The sequence below is a fragment of the Trachypithecus francoisi genome, unplaced genomic scaffold (genome assembly GCF_009764315.1).
Source record: "Trachypithecus francoisi isolate TF-2019V2 unplaced genomic scaffold, Tfra_2.0 Lachesis_group3, whole genome shotgun sequence".
NCBI lineage: Eukaryota > Metazoa > Chordata > Mammalia > Primates > Cercopithecidae > Trachypithecus > Trachypithecus francoisi.
The window spans coordinates 112,915,305-112,933,322 of record NW_022681468.1 but is presented as its reverse complement, the minus strand read 5'-3'; the positions used below and the strand labels follow the sequence as shown (position 1 = coordinate 112,933,322).

At 36.4% G+C, this 18,018-nt stretch overlaps 1 protein-coding gene across 4 annotated transcripts in view; it reads right to left on the bottom strand.

Moving 5' to 3' along the window:
- Positions 1–18,018, bottom strand: part of NRG4 (neuregulin 4) — a 118,084-nt gene that overhangs the window by 69,466 nt on the left and 30,600 nt on the right. For 3 of the 4 annotated variants that reach the window (XM_033190996.1, XM_033190999.1, XM_033190998.1), the window contains exons 3-4: positions 8,844–8,909; positions 6,820–6,913 (exon numbers count right to left, since the gene is read on the bottom strand). In XM_033190996.1, coding sequence (XP_033046887.1) covers positions 6,820–6,913; positions 8,844–8,853 — 104 coding nt within the window. In that variant the 5' untranslated portion in view covers positions 8,854–8,909. Of the gene's footprint in view, positions 1–6,819; positions 6,914–8,843; positions 8,910–9,478; positions 9,558–18,018 lie in introns of those variants that run through there. The other variant, XM_033190997.1, reaches the window with a different exon arrangement.

The following is an 18,018-nucleotide window of genomic DNA, read 5'->3' as shown; positions in this document are numbered from 1 at the left end:
TGGTCAACAAGCAAATGGGACAATGAGAAAACAGCAGCAAGATGGTAGACTTAAACCTAGCCATATCAGTAAGTTCATTAAATGCAGATGGACTAAATTGACTAAATCATACAATTAAGAGATAGAGACAATCAGATTGAATTTTTTAAAGACCTGTCTATATGTTTATTAAATACATACTTTAAATATAAAGATACAGATAGGTTAAAAAAGGATAGAAAGAGATATACTGTGTAAAACAGCAACAAATAGAAAGCTATACTAATAGCAGAGAGGTAGACATTACAGCAAGAAGTAATACTAAAGATAAAGCAGAACATTGTGTAATGATAAAAGGGTCAATTAAACAAGAGCACATCAGAAGTCTAAACTTATATACATGTAATAATTAACATAGCTTCAAAAAATATAAAGCAAAACTGGGGAAAGGAGAAGCAGGCAATCTACCATCATATTTGAAGATGTTAACATACATATCTCAGTAAGTGATAGAATAATCAGGCAAAATATCAGTCTGGAAAGAGAATGTTTGGATAACATTATTTACCAATGTGACTTAATTGAAATTTATAGAATGCTACACCAATGAATTGCTCCTTTTCAAATATGCCTAGAACATCAACCAAAATAGATTCCATGAAAGGTCATAAAGTAAGTCTCAATAAATTTCAAAGGAACAAAATTGTAAAGAGTATATTCTCTGACTAAAATGGAATTAAACTTGAAACCAATAATAAAATATAACCAGAAAATCCACAAATGCTGAAAATTGAACAATATACTTTCATAGAATTAACAGATCAAAAAAACTTTCAAAGGATATTAGTAAACATTTGAATTAAACAAAATGAAAATATGACACATCAAAAATTGTGAGCTGCTATTAAATTAATTCTCAGAGGAAAATTTATAATTTTAAAACATTATGTTAAAATAGATGAACATAAGATAATGACAACTGTTGAGTCATCTAACAGAAAGAAAAAAGATTAAAGAAAAGTGAACAGAGCCTAAGGGTCCCATGGGACAACATCAAATGGACCAAGATACCTATTGTCAGAATTCCAAAAAGAGAAAAAAGAAAGGGATAGAAAGAATATTTAAAGAAATAATTGTTTAAAACTTCCCAAATTTGATGAAAGACAATATAAATATCCAAAAAGGTTAATGAAATCCAAGTAAGATGAACTCAGAGAGACCCATAATGAGACACGCTACAATCAAACTTTTAAAAGCCAAAGAGAGAATCCTGAAAGCAGCAAGAAAAGTGACTCCTCACATAGAAGGCATCCTCATCGAGATTATCAACAGACTTCCCTGATCAAAACTATGCAAGCCAGAAGATAGTAGGCTGATAAATTCAAATGGCTAAATAAACAAACAAAAACAACTGGAACCAAGAATCCTATATCCAACAAGCAATCCTTCAAAACTAAGAGTTTTTAAGGTATTCTGAGATAAAAGCTGACAAAATTCATTATCACTTGACCTGTTCTGCAAGAAAAACTCAGGGAGTCCTAGATGGTGAAATTAAGATATCCATAAAGATTAATACATGAACAATTTTAAAAGCTAGTATTGTCATAAAAATAGTTTGTAACCCCATTTTTATCTTCTACATAATTTAAGAGATTAATGTGTTGAGTTGAATCTTAGTTTACGTTTTGTAGCCACAATACACAAAAATGTAATTTTGTGACAGTAAATGAAAGAAGTGAGGACAGAGCTATAAAGAAGCAGTTCTTATATGTGATTTAAGTTAAGCTGGTATAAATTCAAATTAGTGTTATAACTTTAAAAAGTTAAATTTAATCCCCATGGTAAACACAAAGAAAATAGTTATAGAATATACACAAAAGGAAATGAAAAAGGAATTTAAACATTTTACTAGAGGCTGGGTGCAGTGGCTCACACCTGTAATCCCAGCACTTTGGGGTGCTGAGGCAGGCAAATCACCTGAGGTCAGGAGTTTGAGAACAGCCTGACCAACATGGAGAAATACTGTCTCTACTAAAAATACAAAATTAGCCAGGCATGGTGGCCATGCCTGTAATCCCAGCTACTCGGGAGGCTGAGGCAGGAGAATCATCGCTTGAATCCGGGAGGCAGAGGTTGCAGTGAGCCAAGATAGCGTCATTGCACTCCAGCCTGGGCAACAAGACCAAAACTCCGTCTCAAAAAAAAAAAAAGAAAAGAAAAGAAAAAAAGTTTTACTGCGAATAAATCAATTAAACACAAAAGACAGTAATACAGAAAATGAGAAACAAAAAAGTGATAAGGCATATAGAAAATAAATAACAAAATTACAAAAGCCCCTTCTTATCAGTAATTACTTTAAATGTAAATAGATTAAATTATCTAATGAAAGACAGAGATTAGAAAAATGGACGAAAACACATGATGCAACTATATGCTGACTAGAAGCATTTTAGATCTTAAGGCACAAATACAGTTGACCTTTGAATGACATAGGGGTTGGGGCACCAACCCCCATGCAGTCAAAAATCCACATATAAATCCACATATCCCTCAAAACTTAACTACTAATATCCTTCTGTTGACTGGAAGCCTTACTAATAACATAAACAGTTGATTAACACATATTTTATATGTTATATGTATTACATACTATAGTCTTACAATAAAGCAAGCTAGAGAAAAGAAAATGTTATTAAGAAACTCGTAGCGGGGCTGGATGAAGTGGCTCATGCCTGTAATCCCAGCACCTTGGGAAGCTGAAGTGGGAGGATCACTTAAGGCCGGGAGTTTGATGCTAGGAGTTTGAGAACAGCCTAGTCAACATAGCAAAACCCCATCCTCTACAAAAAATAAATTACCAAGTGCAGTGGCGTGTGCCTGTAGTCCCTGCTTCTTGGGAGGCTGAGGCAGGAGGGTCACTTGAGCTCAGGAGTTTGAGGTTGCTGTGAACTATGATCAAGCCACTGCACTTCGGCCTGGGCAACAGAGCAAGACCCTGTCTCTTAAAAAAAAAAAAAAAAAAAGGGCCAGGCGCAGTGGTTCACACCTGTAATCTCAGCACTTTGGGAAGCCAAGGTGGGTGGATCACCTGAGGTCAGGAGTTCGAGACTAGCCTGGCTAAAAGCTGAAACCCCGCCTCTACTAAAAACACAAAATTTAGCTGGGTGTGGTGGCACACACCTATAATCTCAGTTACTCAGGAGGCTGAGAGGCAGGAGAATCACTTGAACTTGGGAAGCGGAGGTTACATCGCACTACTGCACTCCAGCCAGTGAGACTCCATCTCAAAACAAAAACAAAAACAAAAACAAAACATGAAAGAAAGAAAAGAAAATTGTAAGGAAGAGAAAATATACCTCTTACTATTCATTAAGTGGAAGTAGATCATCATAAAGGTCTTCATCCTTTTCATTTTCATTTTCATGTGGAGTAGACTGAGGAGGAGGAGAAAGAGGAGGGGTTGGCAGGCAACATAACACAAAGTATATCTAATGTAAATAGTGAATGGTTCTAGTTAGAACGCAGACCAAGGAAGAAATGGCCACAAAGGTAGTTTGAGGTCCAAATGGTAGAAGGCTGAAAGAGCTAGGCTAAAAAGTGAGTTATTACTTCATGAGTGGTAGATGGGTAGGTGTGAGGGCTGTCACTGAAGGGTTTTTTTGTTTGAGCTGGACAGATGATGATCATTAGGCTCTGGGAAAATTGGTTAGGAACTATTTCTATAGACAAAGCAAGGAGTTAAGAAACTCTGAGCTAGTATAATAATAGTAAGAACAGAGAGGACTAGAGAGATGAGAGATATAGCAAAGGTAGAAATATGATTTGACAACTGGACAAGAGGGCAATGACAGAGTCAAATATAAGTCTGGGGTTTCTCAGTGACAAGATGGTTGAGATGTCATAATAGAAACAGGAAATGCAGAGAACAGTATGAAGTGGGATGGAAAATGAGTTTATCACTCTTAGCTATTGCTATTACAGCCTATAGGGCTACATTAGAAATGTGCTCCTAAGATAATTGGAAAGCAGTTATTTTTATAAAATATGAATTAAAATATGTCTGCCATTCAATGTCACTGAACCTTCAGTCACTATATTTTTTTCCTTTTCTCTCAGCTGCCCTTTTGTTCCCTACCCCGCTCCCCTACTTCACTTCCTTCCAGGGTGTTTAGCAACTCCAGAATACACCATTCACGTTACAACGAGGGTGCCAAGACACAGAATCTCCTGCTGTTGTGCAATGTGGTGACCTTGCTTCATTCTCTATCCATCATGAACCCATGTGGCATGGTTTCAACTACTCCCTAATTACTACTCTTACATTCTGATATTAGGAAGAAACTATATACATGTTTACACCCGCTGTGGGTTGCCAGCAAACTTGTCCATTCTCTATCATGGTAACTTTTTGAAAATACACTAAAAATGTATCTATCCAAGGTACAAAAGCAGGATGACAACCTAGGTCTCTTTCCATTTTAATGAATCTCCAAATTCCAGCATTTTCAGTTCTTTCTGTCAACTTATTCAGTGAGGTATAACAGATAGCTAGTATACAGATAGACATTAAGTGCATAGCTTGATGGACCAAGCACTCTGCCCACAATGCCATTAAATCAGATATAAATATAAAAGCATAGGAAAATACCCTATAGGTTACAGAAGAAATCATAATGAAAAAATGTTTAAACCTAAAACTGAACAACAAACTATAAAATTTTTAGGGTAAAACAGAAATGTATTCGAAAACTTTTAACATTAAATACTGCCTATTAGAAAATAAGGCTAAAGGTCATTGAGCCAAAGAACAAAGTTAAGGAATCATGCTACCTGATTTTGCTCATTATAAAGCTACATTTATCAAGACTTGTATTGGTGAAAAGACAGGACACATAGATCAACAGAAAAGAATAGTCCAGAAATAGACCTGCACATAAATGATCAAGTGATTTTTGACAAAGGGGCAAAGACAATCCAATGGAGAAAGAATGATCTTTATATCCATGTAGCCATCATCAAGATCAAGACACAAAATACTAGTATTTAAAAATTATTAAATGCACTTCTTCTTTTTTTTTTTTTTGAGACAGAGTCTCGCTCTGTCGCCCAGCCTGGAGTGTAGTGGTGCGATCTTGGCTCACTGCAAGCTCTGCCTCCTGGGTTCACGCCATTCTCCTGCCTCAGCCTCCTGAGTAGCTGGGACTACAGGCGTGTGCCACTATGCCTGGCTAATTTTTTGTACTTTTAATAGAGATGGGGTTTCACCGTGTTAGACAGGATGGTCTCGATCTCTTGACCCTGTGATCCACCCGCCTCGGCCTCCCAAAGTGCTGGGGTTACAGGTGTGAGCCACCATGCCTGATCTAAATGCACTTCTTCTGATAAGCATTCTTGTTTTATTTTATACATGCTACATGCCATATCACCTTAGAAAGAATCCAGAATGAACATATGATAAAGTTAAGTGAAACTTGGGAGTTGTATTCAAAGGTGACATCTTTCTTCTTCCCAGCTATATGACCTTTGGCATGTCACTTAATTTCTCATTTTCTCCTTTTTTTTTTTTTGGCATTATTTTCTAAGGTCTCCCCTGCCTCCTTTCTCTAAGATGTTTGTGAGAATTAAGTGTTGAGCAGAGTCAGCAACAAAATTTGAGGGGGACTATCTTTGGAAATGTTCTATATCTAGATGTGATAGTGGTGGTGATTTCACAGGTACAAACATTTGTCAAAATTAATCCATTGCGCACTGTAAATGAATGCAGTTCATTATACATAAATTATATCTCAGAAAACAGATTAAAAAACCAAAAGAGTATACTCCTGAGGCACATCATGAGTGTTAAGTAATTGTTAATTTGTTCCTCCATTCTCTTCCCTTTACATATTCACTAGGGAAGAAAAACACCGGGGCACTATTCCCCATGTGAAAAGCCCTAAAATCTTCTTGAGATAGTTGTGAGGTTATTTCTTTTTGTCTCCTGTCCTCCATACTACATCCCAGTATCTTCAACTTTTCCTATGAATTTTACTTTTCTGTCCTTTTATGTACAGTAAGATCTTAAATCTAGATTCTATACTTCTCAGTTTGGTTAAAGAAAAAAACAGTAATTCACATGTGTTACAAAATATCTTAGATCTTAAGTGTTAGCTCCACAGTATACGGCAGTATTATGATGTTAACTCATATACTAAAAAGAGGTTTATTATATACACTTAAATCCTATTCAACCAATTCACAGGAATCAGGCTACAGAAGTACTATTTTGAAGTTTTTTATAGGTCACTGGCTGTATCTGTACTCCCACAGTGAATTATATTATTTTAAAACAATAGTGGCTAAGATACCATTCTTTTTTATTTGCTACCACTATTAGAAAAACAATGCTTCTTCTGTTTTTTAACATATAAAGTGTAAGTTTTGGTGCCAACTCTGTTATCGTGTGCTTATGTATTAAAAACTCAAAATAAAATATCTCATATTAGGTTTTTTTGATTAGCAAATTCCCTAGCTATTTTGCCAGGAATATTAAGCATAGACTGCCTTTCTTAAATTGCTAAAATCAAAGAGTTCACTAAAAGGGATTATTTTTTAAAAATATGTCTAGCCTAGGAACTACCATTACCAATTTTCAAAATAAACACCTTGATTAGTGAGATTTTTATTGTGCTATTTGTTTTTGTTTTGTTTTAAAAGGATAATTTTCCCTACATAAATATGAAGAATATGGCTCATACCTTTTCATCTTACACTTTTTGTTTACTTTTTATCACTTCTCAAAGAAGTTAGTAGACAATAAAAAAATAAAGTTAACATCTTCCCCTAGTCCATTTAACTCACCTACAAAATGGGCTGGGAATAGTAGGTATCATATAACAAAGCCCCCCATTCAGGCAAAATGACTTGTGACTGGGACCACAGGGCTCTTCGTGATCTAAAACACATACATATATAAAATAGAGAAAAGCAAATTAAAGTTTTCCTAATGCAACAAGGAATAGGAATAACTGTCTTAAACTGAAGTCGCAATTCTGAAAATCAGAATGAATAATTTTTTTTTCTCAAAACGAAAGACTTAATTCTATTCCTTACTTGACAGACTGGGACTTCTATGTCTTTGAGAGAAAAATTATGTCCTAAAGATATGGCCATTAACTATAATGGGTTTAGACACTAAATAACAGAAATAAGGAATACCTATATTAGTTAGATTAAAAGGAGGTGATTAGGATCTTAGAACAAACAGGGCCTTTCTCACTTACTACAGAGATTTGGCAGTATTACCTAGAGTTTCCCTGTCCCAAGAATTTATTTAGATTCTTGTTTTTCCTATTAGGTCTCAAATACATTAATATCTGAAATTACGTCTGGTAAAGGATTTAGATAATTAACTTTTCATTTCCAAAGTTAACTTTAAATGTTCCTATATGACAATCTAAATGTCAGAAACCAAAAATAATCTTATAAGGTGTTGATTTGCAAGGTGATTTTAGGTAATAGCTACTAACTATAAAGACATATCTAAAGTTACAAAGAAAAATTAAAAAGCTAAGTCACAGCTTGATATACAGCCAAATCTTTTAGAATATTAAGAAAATAAGCCTCTACTTCTCTCTTGCTTCTTGTCTCTCTTTCCTCTTTCTTTAGCCTCATCTTCTTTCTTTATCTTTGACCTTTCCTTTATCTGTCTTTATCCCTCTGCCTTCCCTTTCTCCCTTGGTACCTCTCCTTCCTTCCAGCCTCACCCCCAAGACCTTTTATAAAAAATCCCTGGCCACCAAAGCCATTGTATAGAAAAAATTAGAATAACAGAAGGATTCATTGAGTCATTATACTAGTAATTTATGAAGAGAAAATTGGTGAATATTTTATCTTTCAGCCTTAAAGGGGAAATTATATTGCTTTAAAATTGTACATTGTTAGTTCTTGTTTCTGTCTAGGAAATGACCCAGAATCATCTAACAGGAATAAGAAAATGGCATTACTCCCATTGGGACTCCAATTTGACATTAAAATTAGTATATTAATTTAAAAAATTATCTAGCATTTATGTGCCACTAAGATATCAATGCTTGCTAAGATATAATTGCTATGAGTCAGATATCTCCACAATCAGATTTTCAAATTTTAAAACTTTTGTTTTACTTTAGAATTGAGAAAATCCTGTTTTAGCATCACATTATAGCCCAAAGAGTATAAAAATGAAAAGAGGAAATCAGAACTACAGAGAACTGGTGAAAAAGAAAGTAAAATCAACCAAAATGAATTCTTTGAGATTTTTTTTTTTTTTTACACAATGCCATGCTTCTTCCTAATCAAACGACTTTCAACAAGATTATACAATTTTTCAGGAATAATTTGGCTAAAAAATAAAATTAACACTACATCAGAATCAAAGGAGTCATCATATATGGTTTTCCACTGAGGGTGGAAAGTGACTTTATCACAGCTAAAATTAGTGTCCTTGTTTTAATCGGATTATAGTCAAACATATCTCAACACTTGGCATTTATTTTATCAATAAAGAAAACTCATCTAACCTGAATCACTATTTCTGAATCTACTTTTATTCTGACTTCTATTTCCTTTACTATTTGAGCTGATTTCAGATATAGAACAAGCTAGAATGTATCAGGTTATAAAACCAATAAAACATATACGTCTAAAATAAAATAGTTTTATGTCATAAAGGAAGGTCTCTCAAAACCAAATATTGCATATTTGAAATATTAATTTCATATTCACATCTCTTCCAATGATGTCGGGAGGGAATAATACAGCCTTGTGTTAATATACATTTTTGATCATTGTTCTATTGCTATGGAAACATATTGACAAAAACATATAAATGTATAAGAAATTACCTGTTGGCATCTTAATTTGTAAATAGTTTCATTCTTGGTCAAGAGATTAGGGTTGAAAAACAGTACCTAAAACAGTTTAAAAAATAATAATTTAAGGAAAATGGTCTTCTTTTAAGGGCATTACAAAATGTCAAATATTCTAACAGCAATATTATTAAATGTTGAAAATAATAAAGACATTTATATACTAGGGACAAATTTTAGTTACGGCATTTTTAGATACCTACTACATTTCAATAAAAAATATGAACAAAACTAAAAGATCAATAACATACTTAATATAAATCATTGCCTAAATAATGTAATTTAATCTTAAATATCTCTCTCCAGAAAAGTCTAATAAGGCTATTTTTAGTAAACATTATTAACATAGTAGAGTACTACATGGAATTTTACATGAATGATATGAGACACTAAGTAAAACTGAATGAACTGAATTGACTTTCTGCTTTTTCATAAAGCTTATTTACAATCTGACTCTTAAGTAGAATCAACTTCCACTTTTTCAATTTATTGAAAATAGCCAAAATGTACTATAGAAAAATCCTCAATTGCATTTCAAGTTTTTGCACTTCTATAGAACCTTTAAAACTTTTATAAAAGCACTTTTAAGTTTACCATAGATTGCACATTACATTTATCAATCCATGCGAACTTTTCTTCTAAAAAATGTCCAGAGCTGATAGGTGCAGCAAACCACCATGGCACACATGTAATAAACACACTATGTAACAAATCTGAACGTCCTGCACATGTATCCCGGAACTTAAAATTAAATTAAAAAAAAAAAAGAAAATGTTAACCACAGAAACACAAAAAATGTCTGGCATCTGGCAAAGCAATGTAGCTAATAAGACACTCTTACATATGAAGTTTCCTGCTATAACAGAAACAAAAGAATTCAAACATGTATCTGAAGAGGTGAAGCATTTATACTTACATTATGATTACAAGCTCCCAATTCTGTTCTATAAAGAACACTTCTGACCTAAACAGAAAGACTCTTAACAGAAATCTCAATCTACTAACACAGTTGTAATATCAAGGTCTTCTCTCAAAGCCAACAGCTCTTTCTTAAGACAAGCAGAGAGGCAGAGAGAGCGAGCAAGCAATCGAGAGAGAACACACACGAGCGAGAACAGGCAGGAAGGAGAACATTAAATCTATTTGATTTTTAAAAATCACTGACTCATACTGTTTCTTTTTTCCAAACAAATAGGACTTACCCTCAATAAAAACTTACATTCACACACAAAATAAATTTTGTTGGACATGCAGTGTTTCAAAAGTTTTTGAATACTGCAGACAACAGCAGCTGTGACTTGCATTTTATAACATGTCAAAAATCTGATTTATATGGCTGCAGTGTGCAGTGTGGGCGAGGTCACGCCAGACCAAGGTGTGCACAGAGGTCAGGCACTGGCCAAGGGAGCCACCCCTTCAATTTACATATTCAGAGTTGCAAATGGAGCAGAATTTTATTTAGAAAAGGAGTTGCACTAGGGGCACTTCCAAATCACTGTCCAAGTTTTAACGGTAAAAACCAAAGCACATTCTTCAGATTCATTACTTATCTTTGCTTGTCTGAATAATTCAAGACGTAGTGTAAGTTTGGGAGAAAATAAATTTTAATGTGGAGCTAATGGGTAAGTGTTTCACAAATTTTTAAAAAATATTTTTAAAAATTTATGTTTTATGAGGTTTTATCTTACAAGCCAGATAAAATTTATATAAATAATGACCTGAAGAACTTACAAAGCTAAAAGAAGGTAATAGCTATAACAAAACTTATAACACCAAGTTCAATTTGAAATGAATAAAATCATTGAACCTGACTAATACCAATGACAGTATAATGCCTGAATACTATACCAAAGTTGTTAAATATAGTGATGAAACTTTTAAAAATAACAAACAATTTTAAAATATTGACTAAATTGTAATTTTGTTTAAATGAAGTAGGCCAAACATTTAGATGGTTATCTTTTCTAAAATGACAATTATTACTTGACTGATATAAAGCCCAAACTAATATGTTTGTTTTGTTGTTTTAAGAAAATATTAAACTCAAAATCAAATACTCTAAAAACAATCTGTTCATTAGGAGAATGGTGTAAACCCAGGAGGTGGAGGTTGCAGTGAGCCAAAATTGGGCCACTGGACTCCAGCCTGGGCGACAGAGCGAGCCTCTGTCTCAAAAACAAAACAAAACAAAAAAAGCCAATCTGTTCATTATTACATTTTTAAAATTATACTTTAAGTTCTGGGATACACGTGCAGAATGTGCAGGTTTGTTACATAGGTATACGCGTGCCATGCTCATTTCCTGCACCCATCAACCTGTCATCTACATTAGGTATTTCTCCTAATGTTATCCCTCCCTTAGCCCCCCACCCCCTGACAGGTCCTGATGTGTGATGTTCTCCTCCCTGTGTCCATATGTTCTCATTGTTCAATTTCCACCTATGAGTGAGAATATGTGGCATTTGGTTTTCTGTTCTTGTGTTAGTTTGCTGAGAATGATAGTTTCCAGCTTTATCCATGGCCCTGCAAAGGACATGAGCTCACCCTTTTTTATGGCTGCATAGTATTCCATGATGTATATGTGCCACATTTTCTTTATCTAGTCTATCATTGAGGGGAATTTGGGTTGGTTCCAAGTCTTTGCTATTGTGAACAGTGCCACAATAAACACATGTGTGCATGTGTCTTTATAGTAGCTTGATTTATAATCCTTTGGGTATATACCCAGTAACGGGATTGCTGGGTCCAAAGGTATTTCTAGTTCTAGATCCTTGGGGAATCGCCAGACTGTCTTCCACAATGGTTGAACTAATTTACACTCCCACCAATAGTGTAAAAGCATTCCTATTTCTTCATATCCTCTCCAGCATCTGTTGTTTCCTGACTTTTTAATGATCGCCATTCTAACTGGTGGGAGATGATATCTCATTGTGGTTTTGATATGCATTTCTCTAATGACCAGTGATGATGAACTTTTTTTCATATGGTTGTTGGCTGCATAAATGTCTTATTTTGAAAAGTGTCTGTTCAAATCCTTTGCCCATTTTTTGATGGGGTTATTGGTTCTTTCTTGTAAATCTGTTTAAGTTCCTTATAGATTCTGGGTATTAGCTCTTTGTCAGATGGATAGATTGCAAAAATTTTCTCCCATTTTGTAGGTTGCCTGTTCACTCTGATGATAGTTTCTTTTGCTGTGCAAAAGCCCTTTAATTTAATTATATCTCATTTGTCAATTTTGGCTTTTGTTGCCATTGCTTTTGGTGTTCTAGTCACGAAGTCTTTGCCCATGCCTATGTCCTGAATGGTATTGCCTAGGTTTCTTTCTAGGGTTTTTACAGTTTTAGGTTTTAGGTGTATGTCTTTAATCCATCTTGAGTTAATTTTTATATGAGGTGTAAGGAAGGGGTCCAGTTTCAATTTTCTGCATATGGCTATCCATTTTTCCCAACACCATTTATTAAATAGAGAATCCTTTCCCCATTGCTTGTTTTTGTTAGGTTTGTCAAAGATCAGATGGTTGTAGATGTGTGGTGTTATTTCTAAGGCCTTTGTTCTGTTCCATTGGTCCATATATCTGTTTTGGTACCAGTACCATGCTGTTTTGGTTACTATAGTCTTGTAGTATAGTTTGAAGTCAGGTAGCATGATGTCTTCAGCTTTGTTCTTTTTGGTTAGGATTGTCTTGGCTACACAGGCTCTTTTCTGGTTCCATATAAAGTTTAAAGTAGGTTTTTCTAATTTTGTGAAGAAAGTCAATGGTAGCCTGATAGGGATAGCATTGAATCTCTAAATTTCTTCGGGCAGTATGGACATTTTCAAGATATTGATTCTTCTTATCCATGAGCATGGAATGTTCTTCCATCTGTTTGTGTCCTGAGCAGTGGTTTGTAGTTCTCCTTGAAGAGGTCCTTCACATCCCTTGTAAGTTGTATTCCTAGGTATTTTATTCTCTTAGTAGCAAATGTGAATGGGAGTTCACTCATGATTTGGTTCTGTTTGTCTGTTATTGTTGTACAGGAATGCTTGTGACTTTTGCACATTGATTTTGTATCCTGAGACTTTGCTGAAGTTGCTTATCAGCTTAAGGAGATTTTGGGCTGAGACGATGGGGTTTTCTAAATATGCAATCATGTCATCATGTCATATGCAGAGACAATTTGACTTCCTCTCTTCCTATTTGAATACACTTTATTTCTTTCTCTCACCTGATTGCCCTGGCCAGAACTTCCAATACTATGTTGAATAGGATTGGTAAGAGAGGGCATCCTTGTCTTGTGCCGGTTTTCAAAGGGAATGTTTCCAGCTTTTGCCCATCCAGTATGATATTGGCTGTGGGTTTGTCATAAATAGCTCTTATTATTTTGAGATGCATTCCATCGTTACCTAGTTTATTGAGAGTTTTTAGCATAAAGGGGTGGTGAATTTTATCAAAGGCCTTTTCTGCTTCTGTTGAGATAATCATGTGGTTTTTGTCATCGGTTCTGTTTGTGTGATGGATTATGTGTATTGATTTCTGCATGTTGAATCATCCTTGCTTTCCAGGGATGAAGCTGACTTGATCATGGTGGATAAGCTGCTGGATTCACCAGTATTTTATTGAGTATTTTCACATCGATATCCATCAGGGATATTGGCCTGAAATTTTCTTTTTTTGTTATGTCTCTGCCAGGCTTTGGTACCAGGATGCTGCTGGCCTCATAAAATGAGTTAGGGAGGAGTCCCTCTTTTTCTATTGTTAGGAATAGTTTCAGAAGGAATGGTACCAGGTCCTCTTGGTACCTCTGGTAGAATTTGGCTGTGAATCCATTTTGTCCTGGACTTTTTTTGGTTGGTAGGCTATTAATTACTGCCTCAATTTCAGAACTTGTTATTGGTCTGTTCAGGGATTTGACTTCTTCCTGGTTTAGTGTTGGGCAGGGTGTGTGTCCAGGAATGTATCCATTTCTTCCAGATTTTCTAGTTTATTTGCGTAGAGGTGTTTATAGTATTCTCTGATGGTAGTTTATATTTCTGTGGGATCAGTGGTAATATCCCCTTTATCATTTTTATTGTGTCTATTTGATTCTTCTTTCTTTTCTTCTTTATTAGTCTGTCTAGCAATCTATTTTGTTGATCTTTAAAAAAAAAAAAAACCAACTCGTGAATTCATTGATTTTTTGAAGTGTTTTTTGTGTCTCTATCTCCTTCATATCTGCTCTGATCTTAGTTATTTCTTGTCTTCTGCTAGATTTTGAATTTGTTTGCTCTTGCTTCTCTAGTTCTTTTAATTGTGATGTTAGGGTGTCAATTTTAGATTTTTCCTGCTTTATCTTGAGGGCATTTAGTACTATAAATTTCCCTCTGAACACTGCTTTAGCTGTGTCCCAGAGATTCCGGTACATTGTCTTTGTTCTTATTGGTTTCAAAGAGCTTCTTTATTTCTGCCTTAATTTCATCATTTACCCATTAGTCACTCAGGAGCAGGTTGTTCAGTTTCCATGTAGTTGTGCAGTTTTGAGTGAGTTTCTTAATCCTGAGTTCTAATTTGATTGCACTGTGGTTGGAGAGACTGTTATGATTTCCGTGATTTTGCATTTGCTGAGGAGTGTTTTACTTCCAATTATGTGGTCAATTTTAGAATAAGTGCAATGTGGTGCTGAGAAGAATGTATATTCTGTTGATTGGGGGTAGAGAGTTCTGCAGATGTCTATTAGGTCCACTTGGTCCAGAGCTGAGTTCAAGTCCTAAATATCCTTGTTAATTTTCTGTCTTGTTGATCTGTCTAATGTTTACAAGTAGGGTGTTCAAGTCTCCCACTATTATTGCGTGAGAGTCTAAGTCTCTTTGTAGGTCTCTAAGAACTTGCTTTATGGATCTGGGTGCTCCTGTATTGGGTGCATATATATTTAGGATAGTTAGCTCTTCTTTTTGCATTAATCCCTTTACCATTATGTAATGCCCTTCTTTGTTTCTTTTGATCTTTGTTGGTTTAAAGTCTGTTTTTATCAGAGACTAGGATTGCAAACCCTGCTTTTTTTTTTTTTTTCTTCCATTTGCTTGGTAAATATTCCTCCAATCCTTTATTTTGATCCTATGTGTTTCTTTACATATAAGATGGGTCTCCTAAACACAGCACACCAATGTGTCTTGACTCTTTATGCAGTTTGTCAGTCTGTGTCTTTTAATTGGGGCATTTAGCCTGTTTACATTTAAGGTTAATATTGTTATGTATGAATTTGATCCTGTCATTATGATGCTAGCTGGCTGTTTTCCCCTTAGTTGACGCAGTTTCTTCATAGTGTAGATGGTCTTTATAATTTGGTATGTTTTTGCAGTGGCTGGTACCAGTTTTTCCTTTCCATGTTCAGTGCTTCCTTCAGGAGCTCCCATAATGCAGGCCTGATGGTGACAAAAATCTCTCAGCATTTGCTTGTCTGTAAAGGGTTTTATTTCTCCTTCACTTATGAATCTTAGTTTTGCTGGATATGAAATTCTGGGTTGAAAATTCTTTTCTTTAATAACATTGAATATTGGTCCCTACTCTCTTCTGGCTTGTAGGTTTTCTGCAGAGAGATCTGCTGTTAGTCTGATGAGCTTTCCTTTGTGGGTAACCCGACCTTTCCGGCTGCCCTTAATATTTTTTCTTTCATTTCAACCTTGGTGAATCTGACAATTATGTGTCTTGGGGTTGTTCTTCTCGAGTAGTATGTTTGTGGTGTTCTCTGTATTTCCTGAATTTGAATGTTGGCCTCTCTTGCTAGGTTGGGGAAGTTCTCCTGGATAATATCCTGAAGAGTGTTTTCCAGCTTGGTTTCATTCTCCCCTTCACTTTTAGGTACACCAATCAAATGTAGGTTTGGTCTTTTCACATAGTCCCATATTTCTTGGAGGCTCGCTCATTTCTTTTCAATCTTTTTTCTCTAATCTTGTCTTCATGCTTTATTTCATTAAGTTGATTTTCAATCTCTGATATCCTTTCTTCCACTTGATCAATTTGGCTATTGATACTTGTGTATGCTTCACAAAGTTCTCGTGCTATGTTTTTCAGCTCCATCAGGTCAACTTATGTTCTTCTCTAAACTGGTTATTCTAGTTAGGAATTCCTCTAGTCTTTTTTCATGGTCCTTAGCTTCCTTGCATTGGGTTATGATATCCTCCTTTGGCTTGGAGGAGTTTGTTATTACCCATCTTCTGAAGCCTACTTCTATCAATTTGTCAAACTCATTCTCCATTCAGTTTTGTTCCCTTGCTGGCAAGGAGCTGTGATCCTTTGGAGGAGAAAAGGCGTTCTGTTTTTGGAATTTTCAGCCTTTTTGCATGGTTTTTCCTCATCTTCGTGGATTTATCTACCTTTGGTCTTTGATGTTGTGACCTTTGGATGGGGTTTCTAAGTGAACATCCTTTTTGTTGATGTTGATGCTATTCCTTTCTGTTAGTTAGTTTTCCTTCTAACAGTCAAGCCTCTCTGCTGCAGGTCTGCTGGAGTTTGCTGGAGGTTCACTCCAGACCCTGTTTGCCTAGGTATCACTAGTGTAGGCTGCAGAACAGTAAAGCCTGCTGCCTGTTCCCTCCTCTGGAAGCTCTGTCCCAGAGGGGCACCCACCAGATGCCAGATGGAGCTCTCCTGTATGAAGTGTCTGTTGACCCCTGCTGGGAGGTGTCTCCCAGTCAGGAGGCACAGAGGTTAGGGACTCACTTGAGGAGGCAGTTCTCCCTTAGCCGAGCTCGGATGCTGTGCTGGGAGATCCACTGTTCTCTTCAGAGCCAGCAGGCAGGGATGTTTAAGTGTGCTGAAGCTGCGCCCACAGTCACCACTTCCTCCAGGTCCTCTGTTCCAGGGAGATGGGGGTTTTATCCATAACCCCCTGACTGGGGCTGCTGCCTTTTTTTTTTTTTTTTTTTTTAAGAGATTCCCCTGCCCAGAGAGAAGAAATCTAAAGAGACAATCTGGCTACAGTGGTTTTGCTGAGCTGCAATGGTCTCCACCCAGTTTGAACTTCCAGGCGGTTTTGTTTATACTGTGAGGGGAAAAACACCTACTCAAGTCTCAGTAATGGCAGACGTCCCTCCGTCCACCACGCTCAAGCATCCCAGGTCAACCTCAGACTGCTGTGCTGGTAGTGAGAATTTCAAGCCAGTGGATCTTAGCTTGCTGGGCTCTGTGGGGGTGGGATCTGCTGAGCTAGATCACTTGGCTCCCTGGCTTCAGCCCCCTTTCCAGGGGGGTGAACGGTTCTGTCTCGCCGGTGTTCCAGGTGCCACGGGGGTATGAAAAAAAGCTCCTGCAGTTAGCTCGGTGTCTGTCCAAACGGCCACCCAGTTTGGTGTCTGCCCAAACGGCCGCTCAGTTTTGTGCTTGAAACCCACAGCCCTGATGTCGTAGTCACGTGACGGAATTTCCTGGTCTATGGGTTGCAAAGACCATGGGAATAGCATAGTATGTGGGCTGGAGGGCACTGTTCCTCATGACTTCCCTTGGCTAGGTGGGGAGTTCCCCAACCCCTTGCACTTCCCTGGTAAGGCAACACCCCACCCTGCTTTGGCTCGCCCTCTGTGGGCTGTACCCACTGTCTAACCAGTCCCAGTGAGATGAGCCGGGTTCCTCAGTCAGAAATGCAGAAATCACCTGCCTTCTGTGTTGATCTCGCTGGGAGCTGCAGACCAGAGCTGTTACTATTCGGCCATCTTGCCTGCCACCCATTATTACATATTATCTCCCATATTCAAAGGCAATTTTTACATAACTATAACCATTATACAGACATATCTCATTATATGCATTTTATTGCACTTTGCAGATACTGTTTTTACGAAAGGCTTGTGGCAACCCTGTGTCTGTTGGTGCCATTTTTCCAACAGCATGTGCCCACTTCATGTTTCTATGTCACATTTTGGTAATCCTTACAATATTGCAAACTTTTTCATTATTATTACATGTGTTATGGTGATCTGTGATCAGTGATCTTTGATGTTACCATTGTAATTGTTTTGGGGCACCATGAACCATGACTGTATAAAATAGAGAAATTAATCGATAAATCTGCATATTCTGAATGCTCCATTGACCGAACATTCCCCTATCTCCCCTGGCCTCTCTATTCCCTGAGACACAACAATATTGAAATTAGCCCAATTGATAATCCTACAATGGCCCCTAAGTGTTCAAGTAAAA